This window comes from Bos grunniens, chromosome 15, assembly GCF_055505025.1.
Source record: "Bos grunniens cultivar Pamir isolate PY7600 chromosome 15, Bosgru_T2T1.0, whole genome shotgun sequence".
Lineage (NCBI taxonomy): Eukaryota > Metazoa > Chordata > Mammalia > Artiodactyla > Bovidae > Bos > Bos grunniens.
This window is the reverse complement of record NC_141179.1, coordinates 54,550,247-54,567,267: the sequence shown is the minus strand read 5'-3', so window position 1 is coordinate 54,567,267 and position 17,021 is coordinate 54,550,247. Positions and strand designations below refer to the sequence as shown.

The window sequence follows — 17,021 nt, the reverse complement described above, 5'->3', positions numbered from 1 at the left end:
TCCAGTATTCTTGCCTGGACAATGTCATGAACAGAGGAGCCTGGTGGGCTAGAGTCCATGGGGTCTCAAAGAGTTGGACATGACTGAGAGACGAAGCATGCACACAGGCAATGAGACACATGGGTATCATCACAGTGGTGGTTTCAGACAGCAAAATATCAACAGGAGATTAATTACGTAAATCCTACAGTAAAGAATAACTAGCAGGCCACTAAATAATGATGTGGGATTCTTTATTTACATGGCAAGACATCCATGATTTATAATTTATTAAAATAGATTATAAAACAGTATGTATACTAGGTTGCATTTTCTGAAAAGAGAAACAAAATATGTTATACACACACACACACACACACATTTAGAAATCTGGAAGGATATTCACCAAAATGTTTATAGCAGTTATCTCTAGGTTATGGGATGACAAGCAATTTTCCACTTTCAGCTTTATAATCTTTGGTATGGCTATAATTGTTACACCAAATTGTTTCCTAACAATTTGAACTATTATTGGTATTAACTATCATAACAGATCATAATAAACACTGTGCTATTTTATTTCCATTCTAAACAAATAACAGATAACTGCTTCCAGAATTAGCCCTTGCCTTCCTCTATTTGAATTCAACTTGATAAACATGTATCAAACTCTTGTGATGTGCAAGGTACTATGAGAGATTTTTTAAAATGGTTAAGACACATTTCCTATAATCAACAAACTTACAAATCAAGTAGAGAAACACAAACACACAAATAACCATAACATAAGGAAGAATTAAATAAGTCATATAAAAGTTACAAACTGAGGACAGGAAAGTTGAGGGGGAAGAGAATGGATAATAGAAGTGGAAAAACAAGAAATTCCTACCAGTTCCAGGAAGGCAACAGCTTTTGAATTGGACATATAGAGAGATTAATAGCTTTTCATCAGGTAAGGTTAATGGTGTCTCAATGAGATGAAATGCAAGAGCAAGGATCCTCAGAAGAGAAAGCATGGGTTATACGTTTGGGAGAAAGCAAACAGCTCGGTTCCCTAGAGTTCTGGGATATAAGCAAGGATAGAAAGATAAGCTAGACTAATACTAAAGACTTAAATGTGAAGAGTTCTCATTTAGTTCCACAGGAAATGGGGAGCCACTGAGCTTTTTGATTCAGGAGGGTAAAATGATCAGTCCAGCTCTAATCATATTACTCTCTATTAAAAACAATCCTTTAGCTGACTTTCCACTGAGACCACTTGAACTTCTCTTCAGTCCCAACGAATGTATCACTGGCTAAACTAAATGAAATTACTTGTCCTACACCAAAATTTCTTAAGAAATATTTGATTGTAAAGGTCTCAAAAATATGAAATATAAATGCAGACAGAAAAAAGGTAAAATCACAAAATCTAAAACTTGAAGTGTTCATAGATCCAATTTTATTCAATGTATAGGCAATTTTGCAAAACTGGCCACGACCCATCAGAATTGGTATTAATACTTCCTGATTCCTTTTAAGATTAAATTTTAGGTTGATGTAATTAATTTCTATTTCAAAGATTGAAGTGGCAAAAGAAAAAATAATTAGAGCAAATTTCCATCTTTGTTATGAGTGGATATTTGAGATCATTTCCTCAGGGAAACCTGGGTCTGGCAAGGTCAACAACAGGTTCTTTCTATCAAAGGGCCATACTAAAGAGTAAGCTCTCTGCCAAAATCGGTTTGTTCTGAAAAGGAATCTCTTTCTGGGCAGTTTTCGATGAGAACAATAATGGATAGTCCTGTTGGGGTGAAGAGGCAGAGTGTGCAGTTTTCAGAGACCACAGACAACTATGAGTTCGGGGCCATTAGTCAGAAGAACTACTATATGCACACCACCACCACGTGTTTTATTCTTGCCTTCCTAGATGAACTATATTCTCTCCAAAAGCAGTCTTTTTCCTTTTGTAGTTCCTGATGAAGAGTTTTAAGAGTATATAAGCGTTTCATATTTTTTAAACTGAATCTTTCAGAAGGTTGGAAAGCAAATAGTTGTTTTTAACAATCAAATAATAACAATTATTGTAACTGGGATCAAAAAGCCCCACATACATGCTGACAGTCAGCAAATACTATCAATTCAAGAAAGCTTATGTAATCTCAGTTTCTAAAGTTCAGGAAAAACGCCTTTGCAAAAAGTAAACCAAAAGCACTGAGAAATTATGTAACATGGCCAAAGTTGTATAATCTGTTATAATGCTGGGACCTGTTTAACAGGCAGACTTCTGGTATAGAGCTTTTTTCCCCTCTATTCTGTTATGCTGTCTGTCTTTATATATAATAAAACTTTATTAATCCACCTAATTAAAAATATAACCTGAAATATGAACAAGACAGAATCATAAAACATTTTAACAGGTATGACTCTAAAGGTATGCTAAGTACATACAGCAAGTAATAGAAGATGTCTGATCCAATATAAATTGCTAAAGGAAAAGAAAACCAATTGTAATCATACATTTGAGCCATAATCAGTGGATCCTCCAAAGGGCTTTCCTGTATTAGTTAAATATACCATTTACAACCTTTTCCAGTAATTTGCTTGGTAAATAAGTAATGAAAAGAATTCAGGCAAGATTTAGCCCAATTAGAAGTTTAATTAAGTTTAAACAAAGTATCTCATCTAATATTGAGGACTGACCCTCTAAGCCTGGGGGGCTACAGTTCATGGGGTCGCAAAAAGTCGGACATAACTGAGCACACACAGAAACAAACACACACACACACCTTGTAACTAGAGAACTATGCTGTTTGGGTTATTATAAAGAGTAAAGGGAAATAAAATACAACCTTTAAGGAAAGTTCATCCTCCTAGTTGAGGATATAACACATACAGAACTCCATCAAATAACAACACCTAAGTCAAAATGACAATATATGTATAAAGCTTACCCAAAGTAGCATATACCACACTAGGTTCTTCTTCTCACTCACCATTTTTCCCCACTGCTCACCCTTAATCTTTTCACGCAAGTCTGATTGTCCTGTTCACAAATCATTTTCTCCAGCTCTCCATCTGGATGCTAAGTTCTTCAATACTCCTAAGTTGCACAGTCAGTGACTGTTACTGATCACCAAGACAGGTTTTTCAGATCCACGTCACCTGGGCTAACGGCTGATTTTGAGACAGGTGTCCATCAAAAAAGTGATCTACTTACATGCTCTAGATTTGTCTTCAGTACTACTGGCTCATCTCTTTTTTTCTGTTCATCCATTTTCCTTTTTCCTATTTCTGTGTCCTCTGGTAACAACTTGTGGATTTGATCTTCAGAGGTTTTCTCCTCTTGTAACTTTTCTTCTCGCAGCTAAAAATACAAATCACATCGAGACAGTAGTTTTAGGCAACAAAAGACTTAAAAATATCATTTATTCAGTAGTCTATTAGAACAAACAGGAAAGTTCTGAGACTATTTTCTTATTGGATATAAAGCCCTCTTATTTTTTAAGTAAGTCAACTTCTACTTGACTCTTGCCAAACATCCACTTCATGGCTTAAGATTTAACTTCTCTGCATTCTTGAGCAATATGAAATCACAAAAGCTAAGATAATACACATAATCAAGAACTAAGGTTTATTCACTTAGCCAAAAAACGCTGAATCTAAAAACTTTCTTTATTTCCATAATCCAGATATAACTGCAGTAGGCCAGGAGAATAGCAAAGATGTATGCCACAGAGGGTCAGGGAAGTTGGACTAAGCAAGAGAGGGCTTTGGGCCTATTGGCAACAGAAAAAATGGCTTATAACAGTCCCAATGTCTTACAATTTATGCTGTTTTCTTGTTACCTACAGGATAGGTCAAGTACATGGTCTACAAAGAAAGTGAAGGCAGGCTAATATGCTCCTCATTTCAGGAAGGTAGCATGGCATTATGAAAATAAGATAGCTTTTGGAATTAATTAGTATCTTGCTATATACTTACGGTATATCAAGAGTTCCTTTCCTAACCTCCCTTTATTCTCTTCTCATTCCCTGGGACTTTAATAAAATTTCAATGGCACAATGTATATGAAAGCAATTTTAGGCTACTAATATTTTTAATCACACTTATAAAAAATAAAACTAGAGAACAAATTTTTTCATTGGCTGTCAACTCAGAGTTATAAAACAACAATAACAATAAACAACAATATTCAGTTTTTAAAATTAATATTTCTTTTTTATTTTTTTAAGTTATGAAAGTATAGCTCATTTACAGAAGACTTGGAAAACCCAGAACAAAGTAACATATAGTCCCACTTACATTACAATTATTTTTTAAGTAGGCAAATTAAAAATTTTAGTTGGAGTTTCAATATCAAACTGAAAAGTTAATAGAATGAATAGACAGAAAAGTAGAACACAGTAGACTCGAGGGCTTCCCAGGTGGCGCTAGTGGTAAAGAACCTGCCTGCCAATGCAGGCTCTCTTGGTCAGGAAGATCTCCTGGAGGAGGACATGGCAACCCACTCCAGTATTCTTACCTAGAGAATCCCATGGACAGGAGCCTGGCAGGCTACAGTCCATAGGGTTGCACAGAGTCAGACATGACTGAAGTGCCTTAGCACACACGCACTCACACACATGAACCAATTGGTACCATGAACCAATTCCAGATAAATTAAGATTTGTACAATTTTCACACAACAGACAGACACAAATTCTATTCAAGTTCCTACAGACTATAAACTAGAAGACACTGAAACATTTCCAGGGACATAAAACAAGGTGCAAAAATTTCACGGTCTAAAGGTATTAAAATCATACAGAGCCTGTTCTCTTATCATTGTGGAATTATGTTAGAAATCAATATCAAGAGATATATGAAAATAACCCACATATTTTTAAGTGCAATGTGACATCTACCAAGAGAGTTCATTGACTTAGTCATTTAAAGCCTCAATAAAGTTAGACTGAAAAAAACACAGACGGTGATTGCAGAGAAGAAAGCATTTAAATGAGAAATTAATATCCAAGACACTTTAAAAACCCCATGCATCTGGAAATTAAATGTCCACTTTAAAATGATGGGTGTATCTAAGAAGCCATAACAAGGAAAATAAGAAAATTTTTGTAACAGAATAAAAACGAAAAGAGAATTTATCAGAATTTGTTGCATGCAGCTGAAACTGCTCAGTGTAACTTAAATACAATGTGGAATCTTGGAAAAGGTATGAAAACAAATAATGGACACTGGCATAAAATTTTATGAAATTTGAACAAAATCTGTACTTTAGTTAATAAAACCATATCACATGTTAATTTACTGTTTTTGATAAAGATTTAGCCTTATATTTCCAACTTCCATAGGTATGATTCCAATAAGCCTGAACTAGTCTTAACATGCTGAGTCTAACTAAAGAGGTTATGAATATGCAAAGAACACCAAATACAATGTTATATAAGGAGGAGATTCAAATGAAATAATGTATTCCCAATTTCTCAAGTCAAACAAGAACACAAGAGGATGAAAGCTGATCCATAGCTAGAGAGAAAGCAAACCTGAAGTCTATGCTAACTGCCTACATGAAAGATCAAAGCCTTTTAACAATCTTAGATGGGAAATTCTTATTCAACATGACCACAGGCTTCACTAAGGGGCATTTCACTTGAGAACAGAAAGGCAGAGTGGCAAAAAGAAAACAAGTTTCAGCATCACCTTATCATTTACTGAACTGTGTGTCAGATGTGGCACTAAAAAAAAAACTAAGGTTTACGATTTAGGTTCAGTTCAGTTCAGTCGCTCAGTCATGTACGACTCTCTGTGACCCCATGGACCCCAGGGTTCCCTGTCCATCACCAACTCCCAGAGCTTGCTCAAACTCATGTCCATTGAGTCAGTGATGCCATCCAACCATCTCATCCTCTGTCGTCCCCTTTTCCTCCTGCCTCAATCTTTTCCAGCATCAGGGTCTTTTCCAATGAATCGATTCTTCACATCTGGACACCAGAGTATTGCAGCTTTAGCTTCAGCATCAGTCCTTCCTATGAATATTCAGGATTGATTTTCTTTAAGAGGGACTGCTTGGATCTCCTTGCTATTCAAGAGACTCTCAAGAGTGTTCTCCAATCAGTTCAGTTTAGTCACTCAGTCGTGTCCCACTCTTTACAACCCCATGAGCTGCAGCACTCCAGGCCTCCCTGTCCCAACACCAACTCCCAGAGCCTACCCAAACTCATGTCCATTGAATCGGTGATGCCATCCAACCATCTCATCCTCTGTCATCCCCTTCTCCTCCTGCCCTCAATCTTTCCCAGCAACAGGGTCTTTTAAAATGAGTCAGCTCTTCACATCAGGTGGCCAAAGTATTGGAGTTTCAGCTTTAACATCAGACCTTCCAATGAACACCCAGGACTGATTTCCTTTAGGATGGACTGGTTGGATCTCTCTGCAGTCCAAGGGACTCTCAAGAGTGTTCTTCAATACCACAGTTCAGAAGCATCATTCTTCAGCGCTCAGCTTTCTTTATAGTCCAACTCTCACATCCATACATGACTACTGGAAAAACCATAGCTTTGACAAGATGGACCTTTGCTGGCAAAGTAACGTCTCTGCTTTTTAATATGCTGTCTAGGTTGGTAATAACTCTTCTTCCAAGGAGTAAGCATCTTTTAATTTCATGGCTGCAATCACCATCTGCAGTGATTTTGGAGCCCAGAAAAATAAAGGCAGCCACTGTTTCCACTGTTTCCCCATCTATTTGCCATGAAGTGATAGGACCAGATGCCATGATCTTAGTTTTCTGAATGTTGAGCTTTAAGCCAACTTTTTCACTCTTCTCTTTCACTTTCATCAAGAAGCTCTTTAGTTCTTCTTCACTTTCTGCCATAAATAAGGGTGGTGTCATCTGCATATCTGAGGTTACTGATATTTCTCCCAGCAATCTTGATTCCAGCTTGTGCTTCTTCCAGCCCAGCGTTTCTCATGATTTACTCTGCATACAAGTTAAATAAGCAGAGTGACAATATACAGCCTTGACATACTCCTTTTTCTATTTGGAATCAGTCTGTTTTTCCATGTCCAGTTCTAACTGTTGCTTCTTGACCTGCATACAGATTTCTCAAGAGGCAGGTCAGGTGGTCTGGTATTCCCATCTCTTTCAGAATTTTCCACAGTTTGTGATGATCTACACAGTCAAAGGCTTTGGCATAGTCAATAAAGCAGAAATAGATGTTTTTCTGGAACTCTCTTCCAATACCACGGTTCAAAAGCATCAATTCTTTGGCACTCAGCTTTCTTTATGGTCCAACTCTCATATCCATACATAACTACTGGAAAAACCATAGCTTTGACTAGATGGGACTTTTGTTGGCAAAGCAATGTCTCTGCTTTTTAATATGCTGTCTAGGTTGGTCAAAGCTTTTCTTCCATAGAGCAAGTGTCTTTTAATTTCATGGCTGCAGTCACCATCTGATGTGATTTTGGAGACCAAAAATATAAAGTCTCTCACTATTTCCATTGTTTCCCCATCTTTTTGCCATGAAGTGATCAGACCGGATGCCATGATCTTAGTTTTGAATACTGAGTTTTAAGCCAACTTTTTCACTCTCTTCTTTCACTTTCATCAAGAGGCTCTTTAGTTCTTCACTTTCTGCCGTAAGGGTGGTATCATCTGCGTACCTGAGGTTATTGATATTTCTCCCGGCAATCTTGATTCCAGCTTGAGCTTCATCCAGTCCAGCATTTCGCATGAAGTACTCTGCATTTAAGTTAAATAAGCAGAGTGACAATATACAGCCTTGTCGTACTCCTTTCCCGATTTGGAACCAGTTGGCTGTTTCATGTCCAGTTCTAACGGCTGCTTCTTGACCTGCATACAGATTTCTCAGGAGGCAGGTCAGATGGTCTGGTATGCCTATCTCTCGAAGAATTTTCCAGTTTGTTGTGATCTACACAGTCAAAAGCTTTATAGTAGTCAGTAAAGCAGAAGTAGATGTTTTTCTGGAACTCTCTTGCTTTTACAATAATCCAACAGATGTTGGCAATTTGATCTCTGGTTCCACTGCCTTTTCTAAAACCAGCTGCACATGTGGAAGTTCATGGTTCACGTACTGTTGAAGCCTGGCTTCGAGAATTCTGAGCATTACTTTACTAGCGTGTGAGATGAGTGTAATTGTGCGGTAGTTTGAGCATTCTTTGGCATTGCCTTTCTTTGGGATTGGTGAAAACTGACCTTTTCCAGTCCTGTGGCCACTGCTGTTTTCCAAATTTTCTGGCATACTGAGTGCAACACTTTCACAGCATCATCTTTTAGAATTTGAAATAGCTCAACTGGAATTCCATCACCTCCACTTGCTTTGTTCGTAGTGATGCTTCCTATGGCCCACCTGACTTCACATTCCACGATGTCTGGCTCTAGGTGAGTGATCACACCATCGTGATTATCTGGGTCATGAAGATCTTTTTTGTACAGTTCTTCTGTGTATTCTTGCTACCTCTTCTTAATATCTTCTGCTTCTGTTAGGTCCATACCATCTCTGTCCTTTATTGTGTTCATCTTTGCATGAAATGTTCCTTTAGTATCTCAAATTTTCTTGAAGAGATCTCTAGTCTTTCCCATTCTTTATTTTTCCTTTTTTAAATTTCCCATTCTTTATTATTTTCCTTTATTTCTTTGCATTGATCACTAAGGAAGGCTTTCTTATCTTTCCTTGCTATTGTTTGGAACTCTGCATTCAAATGGGTTTATCTTTCCTTTTCTCCTTTGCCTTTTGCTTCTCTCTCAGCTATTTGTAAGGCTTCCTCAGACAACCATTTTGCCTTTTTGCATTTCTTTTTCTTGGGGATAGTCTTGATCACTGCCTCCTGTACAATGTCATGAACCTCCATCCACAGTTCTTCAGGCACTCTATCAGATCTAATCCCTTGAATCTATTTGTCACTTCCACTGTATAAGCATAAGGGATTTGATTTAGGTCATACCTGAATGGTCTAGTAGTTTTCCCTACTTTCTTCAATTTAAGTCTGAATTTGGCAATAAGGGATTCATGATCTGAGCCGCAGTAAGCTCCCAGTCTTGTTTTTGCTGATTGTATAGAGCTTCTCCATCTTCAGCTGCAAAAAACAGAATCAATCTGATTTCAGTATTGACCATCTCGTGAGAGTCCATGTGTAGAGTCTTCTCTTGTGTTGTTGGAAAAGGGTGTTTGTTGTGACTAGTGCTTTCTCTTGGCTAAACTCTGTTAGCCTTTGCCCTGTTTCATTTAGTACTCCAAGGCCAAACTTGCCTGTTACTCCAGGTATCTCTTGACTTCCTACTTTTGCATTCCAGTCCCCTATAGTGAAAAGGACATCTTTTTTGGGTGTTAGTTCTAGAAGGTCTTGTAGGTCTTCACAGAACCATTCAACTTCAGCTTCTTCAGCATTACTGGTTGGAGCATAGGCTTGGATTACAGTGATACTGAATGGTTTGCCTTGGAAAAGAGCAGAGATCATTCTGTCATTTTTGAGACTGCACCCAAGAACTGCATTTTGGACTCTTTTTTTTGACTATGAGGGCTACTCCATTTCTTCTAAGGGATTCTTGCCCACAGTGGTAGATATAATGATTATCTGAGTTAAATTCGCCCATTCCAGAGTTAGGTAATGTGTTCAAATTCAGAGCCATAACCTTTGAAAGTGAAGTCACTCAGTTGTGTCGGACTCTTTGCGACCCCATGGGCTGTAGCCTACCAGGCTCCTCTGTCCATGGGATTTTCCAGGCAACAGTCCTGGAGTGGATTGCCATTTCCTTCTCCAGGGGATCTTCCCAACCCAAGGATAGAACCCAGGTCTCCCTCATTGTAGACAGATGCTTTACCATCTGAGCCACCAGGGAAGGCAATCTACATTTACCTTGGTGGTTCTCAGCCAAGGATGATTTTACAGCTGGCAATGTCTGGAGCTACTGCTAGCTGTCACAGCTGAGGGGATAGATGTATGTTGCTACTGGCATCTAGTGGGTAGAGGCCAGGAACTGCTACTAAACATTCTAAATGCATAAGATAGCCCCCAATAATATATACATACACAGATGTTGCCATTTTAAAAATTTCCTGTTTTATGTATTTTAGCGTTACTTTGTTCAGTGCTTAATTGTGTTTACATACTATGTTCTCTGGCTTTTTAAGTGTTTCAGAATGCATCCTTTGCTTCCTAATAATGTTTATTGCTGCTCTCAAAGTTTTTGACAGTGAATTTGTGCTATTGGCAAAACAACTTTTTCATTGCAATGTTGAGTCTCTGTGAACACAGCATCAAATTGAAGTTAAAAATTTACAAAATTGAAAACCCCATATATCTGTTTAAATCTTCATATGAATCATGTTGGTATTTTCTCTATACTGGATTCTGTAGATGCTAGTTTTTGGTCCCTTTTGATGGTTATTTATAAGGACTTGAGAACTTGGTCTCTAGGAAAGAGTTTTTATACGCAGGGAAAATGGCTCAGATAGTGTCAGACAATAGCATATAAACCTGAATAAGAAGAATTGATAGCTGCTGTTCATTGAACTCTTCCATGTTTCAGATATGAAGTTTATAGAGCTTACCTTATTTAATCCTCAAGGGCTTTGTTTGTACCTATCATTACCATTTTATAGACACAAAAATTAACACTCAGTGGTTATTTCCTAAAGTCTGTGTTTGAACACTGAAGAGCTTAGATTTTAAAGCAAACCACTGGCTTCAAATACTAGCGTTTCCCAACCTCAGTACTATTGACATTTTGGGCCAGATAGTTCTTTGTTAAGGTGAGCAGGTCAGAGTCTGAGAAGAAGGCTTTTTCATGAATACTTTGCTGGGGAGCAAGAGTTAAGGATGGAATGGTACAACAAGAAACAGCAAGCCAATAAAAGTGGTTGGGCTAATAGTTGTCCTACAGAGGACAATGTGAGAAACTGTATGAAATCCAGCTCAAGACTCAATCTGATGTGAGAAACGAGGAAGCAAATATTATATACATATATATGTATGTGTGTGTGCGCGTGCATGCATACATAGACTCCCACCTCCTGCTGACCAAGGTTTGCTCCACTGGATGTTAAATACCCCTCACACTGGCTTGTACAACTCCAGTAAGTTCCCATGGAAAGCACCGTACAGCAACCACAGAGGAGCCCTAGACCTAAAAGCAAGAAGCAAGCGGTGTGAGCCAAAACAAGAGATCTCAGACTGTACCAAGTGAAGTTGCCCACCTCTGTAAAGTGGGATGCTTTTTACTGCCTCCATTTTTTAAAATGTTTACTTATTTATTGGCCATGCTGGGCACTCACGGGATCTTAGCTCCCTGACCAAGGATGAAACCTGTGCCCCCTGCAGTGGAAGGGGTGAGTCCTAATCACTGGACCATGAGGGAATTCCCTGCCTCCATTTTTAGATACTATTAGTGACAACTATTGACTTCCATATAGTAATCTCATTCTCAGCCACACTACCAAGAATACCATGTAATTTTTTTCCTCAAAGTATCTTTACTTTGTCATTATTAATTTTTTAAAGTAAACTTCTTTTAGGCTGTGCTGTGCATGTGGGATCTTAGTTCCCCGATCAGGGATCAAACCCATGCAGCCTACAGTTGAAGCACGGGGTCTTGACCACTGGACCATCAGGGAAGTCCCCAAAATAAACTTTTAAAAACCAAGTCACTATACACACAGTGTACAAATGGTAAGTGTAAAACATGAAAAATTCTACAAAATAAGCACATCCATGTGACCACCACCCAAATCAAGAACCCCTTGTGCCTACTCCTCACCCCAAAATATCCATGATCCCAGTTTACAACACCAAAAACATACTTTCACCTATTTTTGAATTTTATATAAATGGAATTTTATGTACGTACTGAATCTCTCTTCCTTCAGTCAACATTTCATTTGTGATCCAAGAGGGAGGGATATATGTACACACATAGCTGATCACTTTTTGTATAGCAGAAACTAACACAACATTGTAAAGCAACTACCCCCAATTTAAAACTGAACATTCCATTTGTGAGATTCATCCATGTAGGTGTATTTAGTAGTTTGTTCTTTCTCATTGTTTTATACTACTCCATTGTTTGACTACAAAATAACTCAATAATTTTATTATTATAGATATTTGTGTAACTATTAATTTTTTTATTCACAAATAAACTACTATGACCATTCTTGAAAATGTATCCTGATACATATACTGTTCTGTGGGATATATTCTAGAAGAGAAGCTGTTTAGTCATAAAGTAGGGGTACACTGCCATAGCTTCCCCAAATTAATTGTACAAATTATACTCCCACCCCAATCTGCAATGGAGCAGGAATGACAGCTGCTCTCAACCTTGTTAACACTCAGAACTGTCTATTTTAGCCATTTCAGTGCATGCATATTGATACTGCATTATGACTTCAATTTGTATTTCTCTGATGACTAAAGATCTAGAGCAGTTTCTCACATGCTTATTGACTATTTGGAAATTCTCTTTTATGACATGCCTATTTACATTGTTGCCCTTTCTCCTTTCAAATATTTGGAATTTCCCCTAATAATATATAGGAGTTATATACTTTTTGGATATGAGGCAATTTTCAAGAAAAAATACATACATACAAGAAACACACACACACTTTCCCCCTCTCATACTAGCTTGCCTTTTTTATTCTCTTGGTAGTGCCTTTTGAAGACAAGAAGCTCCAGGTTTTAATGCAGTTTAACATTAGTGATTTTTTAAAAAGAAACTGTCTCATAGTATCTTTTTTTTTTTTACTCTGTTCCCGGCACTTGAAGATAGAACCAGCGGACCAGAAGCTGCTGGTACTGAAGATATGACGCCAGGAGGCCAGAGCCCATTCCTTCTACCTCCGTACATTACATGGATCGGGAATCCCTGCCAAGAAAAGGAGGGTCCACAGGCACCACCCTCCTCCCCAAGATCCCCAGCACAAACCCCATGTCTACAAAGTCACACTCACTCAGTCACCTCCCTCATAGTATATTTAAGGAATTATTATTTGACATTTCACACACAGATCTACAATCCACCTTGAGCTGTCGTTTTATTCTTTTTTTAATCAACTATGTTAAGGAATAACCTACATATGATAAAATGATCACACATGGAATGCACAGCTCAACGAACTTCAACAAATGTATATATCCATGCAACCATATCCCTAATCAAGATACAGAGCATTTTTACCACCAAGAAAGTCACCTCAAACCCACTAGTGGGAATTCCCTGTACAGTGCTTAGACTCCATACTTTTACTGCCAAGGGCCAGAGTTTGATCCCTGGTCAGGGAACTAAGTTTCCACAAATCATGCAGCATGGCCAAAACCAAAAACAATAAAAAAACCCACTAGTAATCAATCTCCCACCCTACTCAGCCCAAACCAACACTTAATTTTATAACTGTGATTACAGATTAGTTTTGCCTACTATAAAATCATACAGCATATATTCCTTTTTGTCAAGATTCATTCACAGCACATTTTTTATATTCATCCATGCTACTAAGTTCATTATAATACTATATTCCTTATATTCCTTTTATGTATAAGTTATATTCCATTGCATGAATATACCACAGTATGTTTATCCATTCAAGTATTATACATGTGGGTTGTATTTAGTTTGGAGCATTATGAATAAAGTTGCTATGAACATTCATGTCTTTTTCTGAACAGATGTTTTTATTTTGCTTGTCTAAACAGCTACAAGTAGAATTGCTCCGTCAAGTAGTTGCTGCTGCTGCTGCTGCTGCTGCTAAGTCACATCAATCATGTCCGACTCCGTGTGACGCCATAGATGGCAGCCCACTAGGCTCCTCCGTCCCTGGGATCCTCCAGGCAAGAACACTGGAGTGGGTTGCCATTTCCTTCTCCAATGCATTAAAGTGAAAAGTGAAAGTGAAGTTGCTCAGTTGTGTCCGACTCTTAGCAACCCCATGGACTGCAGCCTACCAGGCTCCTCCGTCCATGGGATTTTCCAGACAAGAGTCCTGGAGTGGGTCGCCAGTGCCTTTTCCATCAAGTAGATAAGTTATGTTTAAATGTATAAACTGCCAAAATGTTTCCTATGGAGATATACCATTTTATACAATCAGTCCTCCATATCCATGGGTTCCACATCAATAAATTTAACCAACCACAGATCAAAAATCAAAAATCAATCTGCCAGAATTCCCTGGTAGTGCAGTGGATAAGAATCCTCCTGCCAATGCAAAGGACATGGATTCAATCCCTGGTCTAGGAAGATTCCATGTGCTGCAGAGCAACTAAGTACGTGCACCACAACTTCTGAGCTCGCACTCTTAAGCCTGTGAGCCTCAATTAATGAGTGCCTGGGCCGCAACTACCAGGCCCATGTGCTGCAGCTACTGAAGCCTGTGCATCCACAGCCTGTGCTGCGAAACAAGAGGAGCCACTGCAGTGAGGAGCCCATGCACTGCAATGAGGAGCAGCCCCAGCTCTCTGCAACTAGAGAAAGCCTGCATGCAGCAATGAAAAGCTGGTGCAACCAAAAATAAAATAAATAAGCGTTTTAAAAATATCAATCTGCCTTTGCTGGAACCTGTGTACACTGAACCTGCAGATGCCAAAGGCCAACTGTACTCTGTTTTTCATAAGGGACTTGAACATCCATGGATTTTGGTATCCACATGGTTTCTGGAACCATTACTCCGTAGATATGGAGGGAGGATTATAATCCCACTAACAATTCATGAGAAACCCAGCTTATTCTCATACTCATTTGGACACATGGAATTCTTAGCCTTTTAATTTTAGCTATTCCAGAGAAAGTAGGGGATATCCCATACGTGATTTTAGTGAGTATCTCCCTGCTGTTTAACTATGTTGAGCACCTTTTCACATTTTCGGTAGCATGTCTTCTTTTGTGAGGTGACTGTTTTCAATCAAGTGGCGGATGCATGTTGATGTATGGCAAAACCAATACAATATTGTAAAGTAAAAAAAAAATTAATTAATTAAAGAAAAAAGTATGGGAAAAAAAAAGTTCAAATGAAAAAAAAAATTCTAAATAAAAGTCAGCTGTTAGATATTTTGAGAATATCTTCTCCCAGTATTTGCTTTGTTTATTTTCCAAATGTATAGAAGATTTTAACTTTAATAAAATTCAATATATCATTTTTTTCTTCTGTGATTAGGATTTTTGGGGTTCTTGTCTAGTAAATCTTTGCCTACCCTAAGGGCAATATTTTTTTCTTCTAGGTCTTCTTCTGCATAATTTTAGCTTTTATGTTTAGTCTACGATCCATGGTATACAGATCAAGACTGACTTATTGACAGGATAAGTCTGTTCTAACATCACTGTTGAAAAGACTGTTCTTTTGCCACTGAATTATTTCTGTGTCCTTAGGAATATCAATTGACTATTTATGAGGGGGTCTATTCCAGGACTATATTCTATCCATTGATCTATGTCTTTTCCCTATGCCAATACCATACTCTCTTGATGACTATCATTTTAAAATCAGGTAGTAAAAGTCCTCCAATAAAAAGTCATTATTCATAGACATGATCCTCCATGTAGAAAATTCACTAGAATCTACAAAAAAAGCTACTAAAACTACTAAATGAGTTTAGCACAGTTGTAGGATAAAGTATCAAAATGTAAAAACCAATGGTATTTTTATATACTTGCAAGAATTATAATACCACTTACGGTAATATCCAAAAATGTGAAATCTTTAAGATACATCTGATAAAAGATCTGGAAAGTGAAAACCACAAACCACTGCTGACAGAAACTAACGAAGAACTAAATAAATAGAAGGATATCATGTTTATGGGTCTGAAGACAATTACTGAGATATCAATTCTCCCCGAATTGATCTATAGATTCTGGGCAATCTGAATCAGAATGCCACCAAGTGTTTTTGTAGAAATTGGCAAGCCAATACTAAAATTCAGATGGATATACAGTGAACCAAGAAGCCAAAATAACTTCTTACTATGCTGCTGCTACTGCTGCTAAGTCCCGTCAGTCGTGTCTGACTCTGTGTGACCCCATAGACGGAAGCCCACCAGGCTCCATCCCTGGGATTCTCCAGGCAAGAACACTGGAGTGGGTTGCCATTTCCTTCTCCAATGCATGAAAGTGAAAAGTGAAGTGAAGTCGCTCAGTCGGGTCTGACTCTTCTTACTATAAAGCTACAATAATCAAAACAGCATGACACTGGTGTAATAAACAAACAGATTAATGATACAGATACAATATAGAGTTTAGAAACAAATCCACAATATGCGGTTAACTAATATTTGACAAAGGTGCAAAAAAGCAATCCAATGAAGAAAGGATAGTCTCTTCAGCAAATGTGCCAGAATAACTGGGACATCCATATGTACAACATATATAAAAATTAACTCAAAATGGATCACAGACCTAAATGTAAAGCCTAAAACTATAAAACTTCCAGAAGAAAACACAGGAGAAAATCTTTGTTAACTTTGGGAAAAGAATTCTTGGATATAACACCAAAAGCAAATCTACAAAAGGAAAAAAAAATGTACACAGTGCATTTTTTGAAAGTTAAAAACTTCTACCATTCAAAGGGCTCTAAGAAAATGAAAAGACTGATACAGGGAGAAAAATATTTACAAATCATATACCTGATAAGACTTGTATTCAAAAACATTTCAAAATTCAACAGTAAGAAAATACAAATAAACACATGAAAAGATGCTCAACATTATTAGTCATTAGTTTAGTTCAGTTCAGTCGCTCAGTCATGTCCGACTTTTTGCGACCTCATGAACCACAGCACGCCAGGCCTCCCTGTCCATCACCAACTCCCGGAGTTCAACCAAACCCATGTCCATCGAATCGGTGATGCCATCCAGCCATCTCATCCTGTTGTCCCCTTCTCCTCCTGCCCTCAATCTTTCCCAGCATCAGGGTCTTTTCAAATGAGGCAGCTCTTCACATCAGGTGGCCAAAGTATTGGAGTTTCAGCTTCAACCTCAGTCCTTCCAATGAACACCCAGGACTGATCTCCTTTAGGATGGACTGGTTGGATCTCCTTGCAGTCCAAGGGACTCTC

At 38.0% G+C, this 17,021-nt stretch overlaps 1 protein-coding gene and 1 non-coding gene across 6 annotated transcripts in view; both read right to left on the bottom strand.

The window, feature by feature from the left end:
• The window catches only part of RNF169 (ring finger protein 169), a 91,256-nt gene that overhangs the window by 24,647 nt on the left and 49,588 nt on the right, over positions 1 to 17,021 (bottom strand). For 3 of the 5 annotated variants that reach the window (XM_086340842.1, XM_086340844.1, XM_086340845.1), the window contains exon 3: positions 3,179 to 3,325. In XM_086340842.1, coding sequence (XP_086196968.1) covers positions 3,179 to 3,325 — 147 coding nt within the window. Of the gene's footprint in view, positions 1 to 3,178; positions 3,326 to 10,988; positions 11,105 to 17,021 lie in introns of those variants that run through there. The other 2 variants (XM_086340843.1, XM_086340846.1) reach the window with 2 other exon arrangements.
• On the bottom strand, positions 12,725 to 12,861 carry LOC147358262 (small nucleolar RNA SNORA57). Its single transcript, XR_015142560.1, has one exon. It is a non-coding gene; the product is annotated as a small nucleolar RNA SNORA57 (small nucleolar RNA).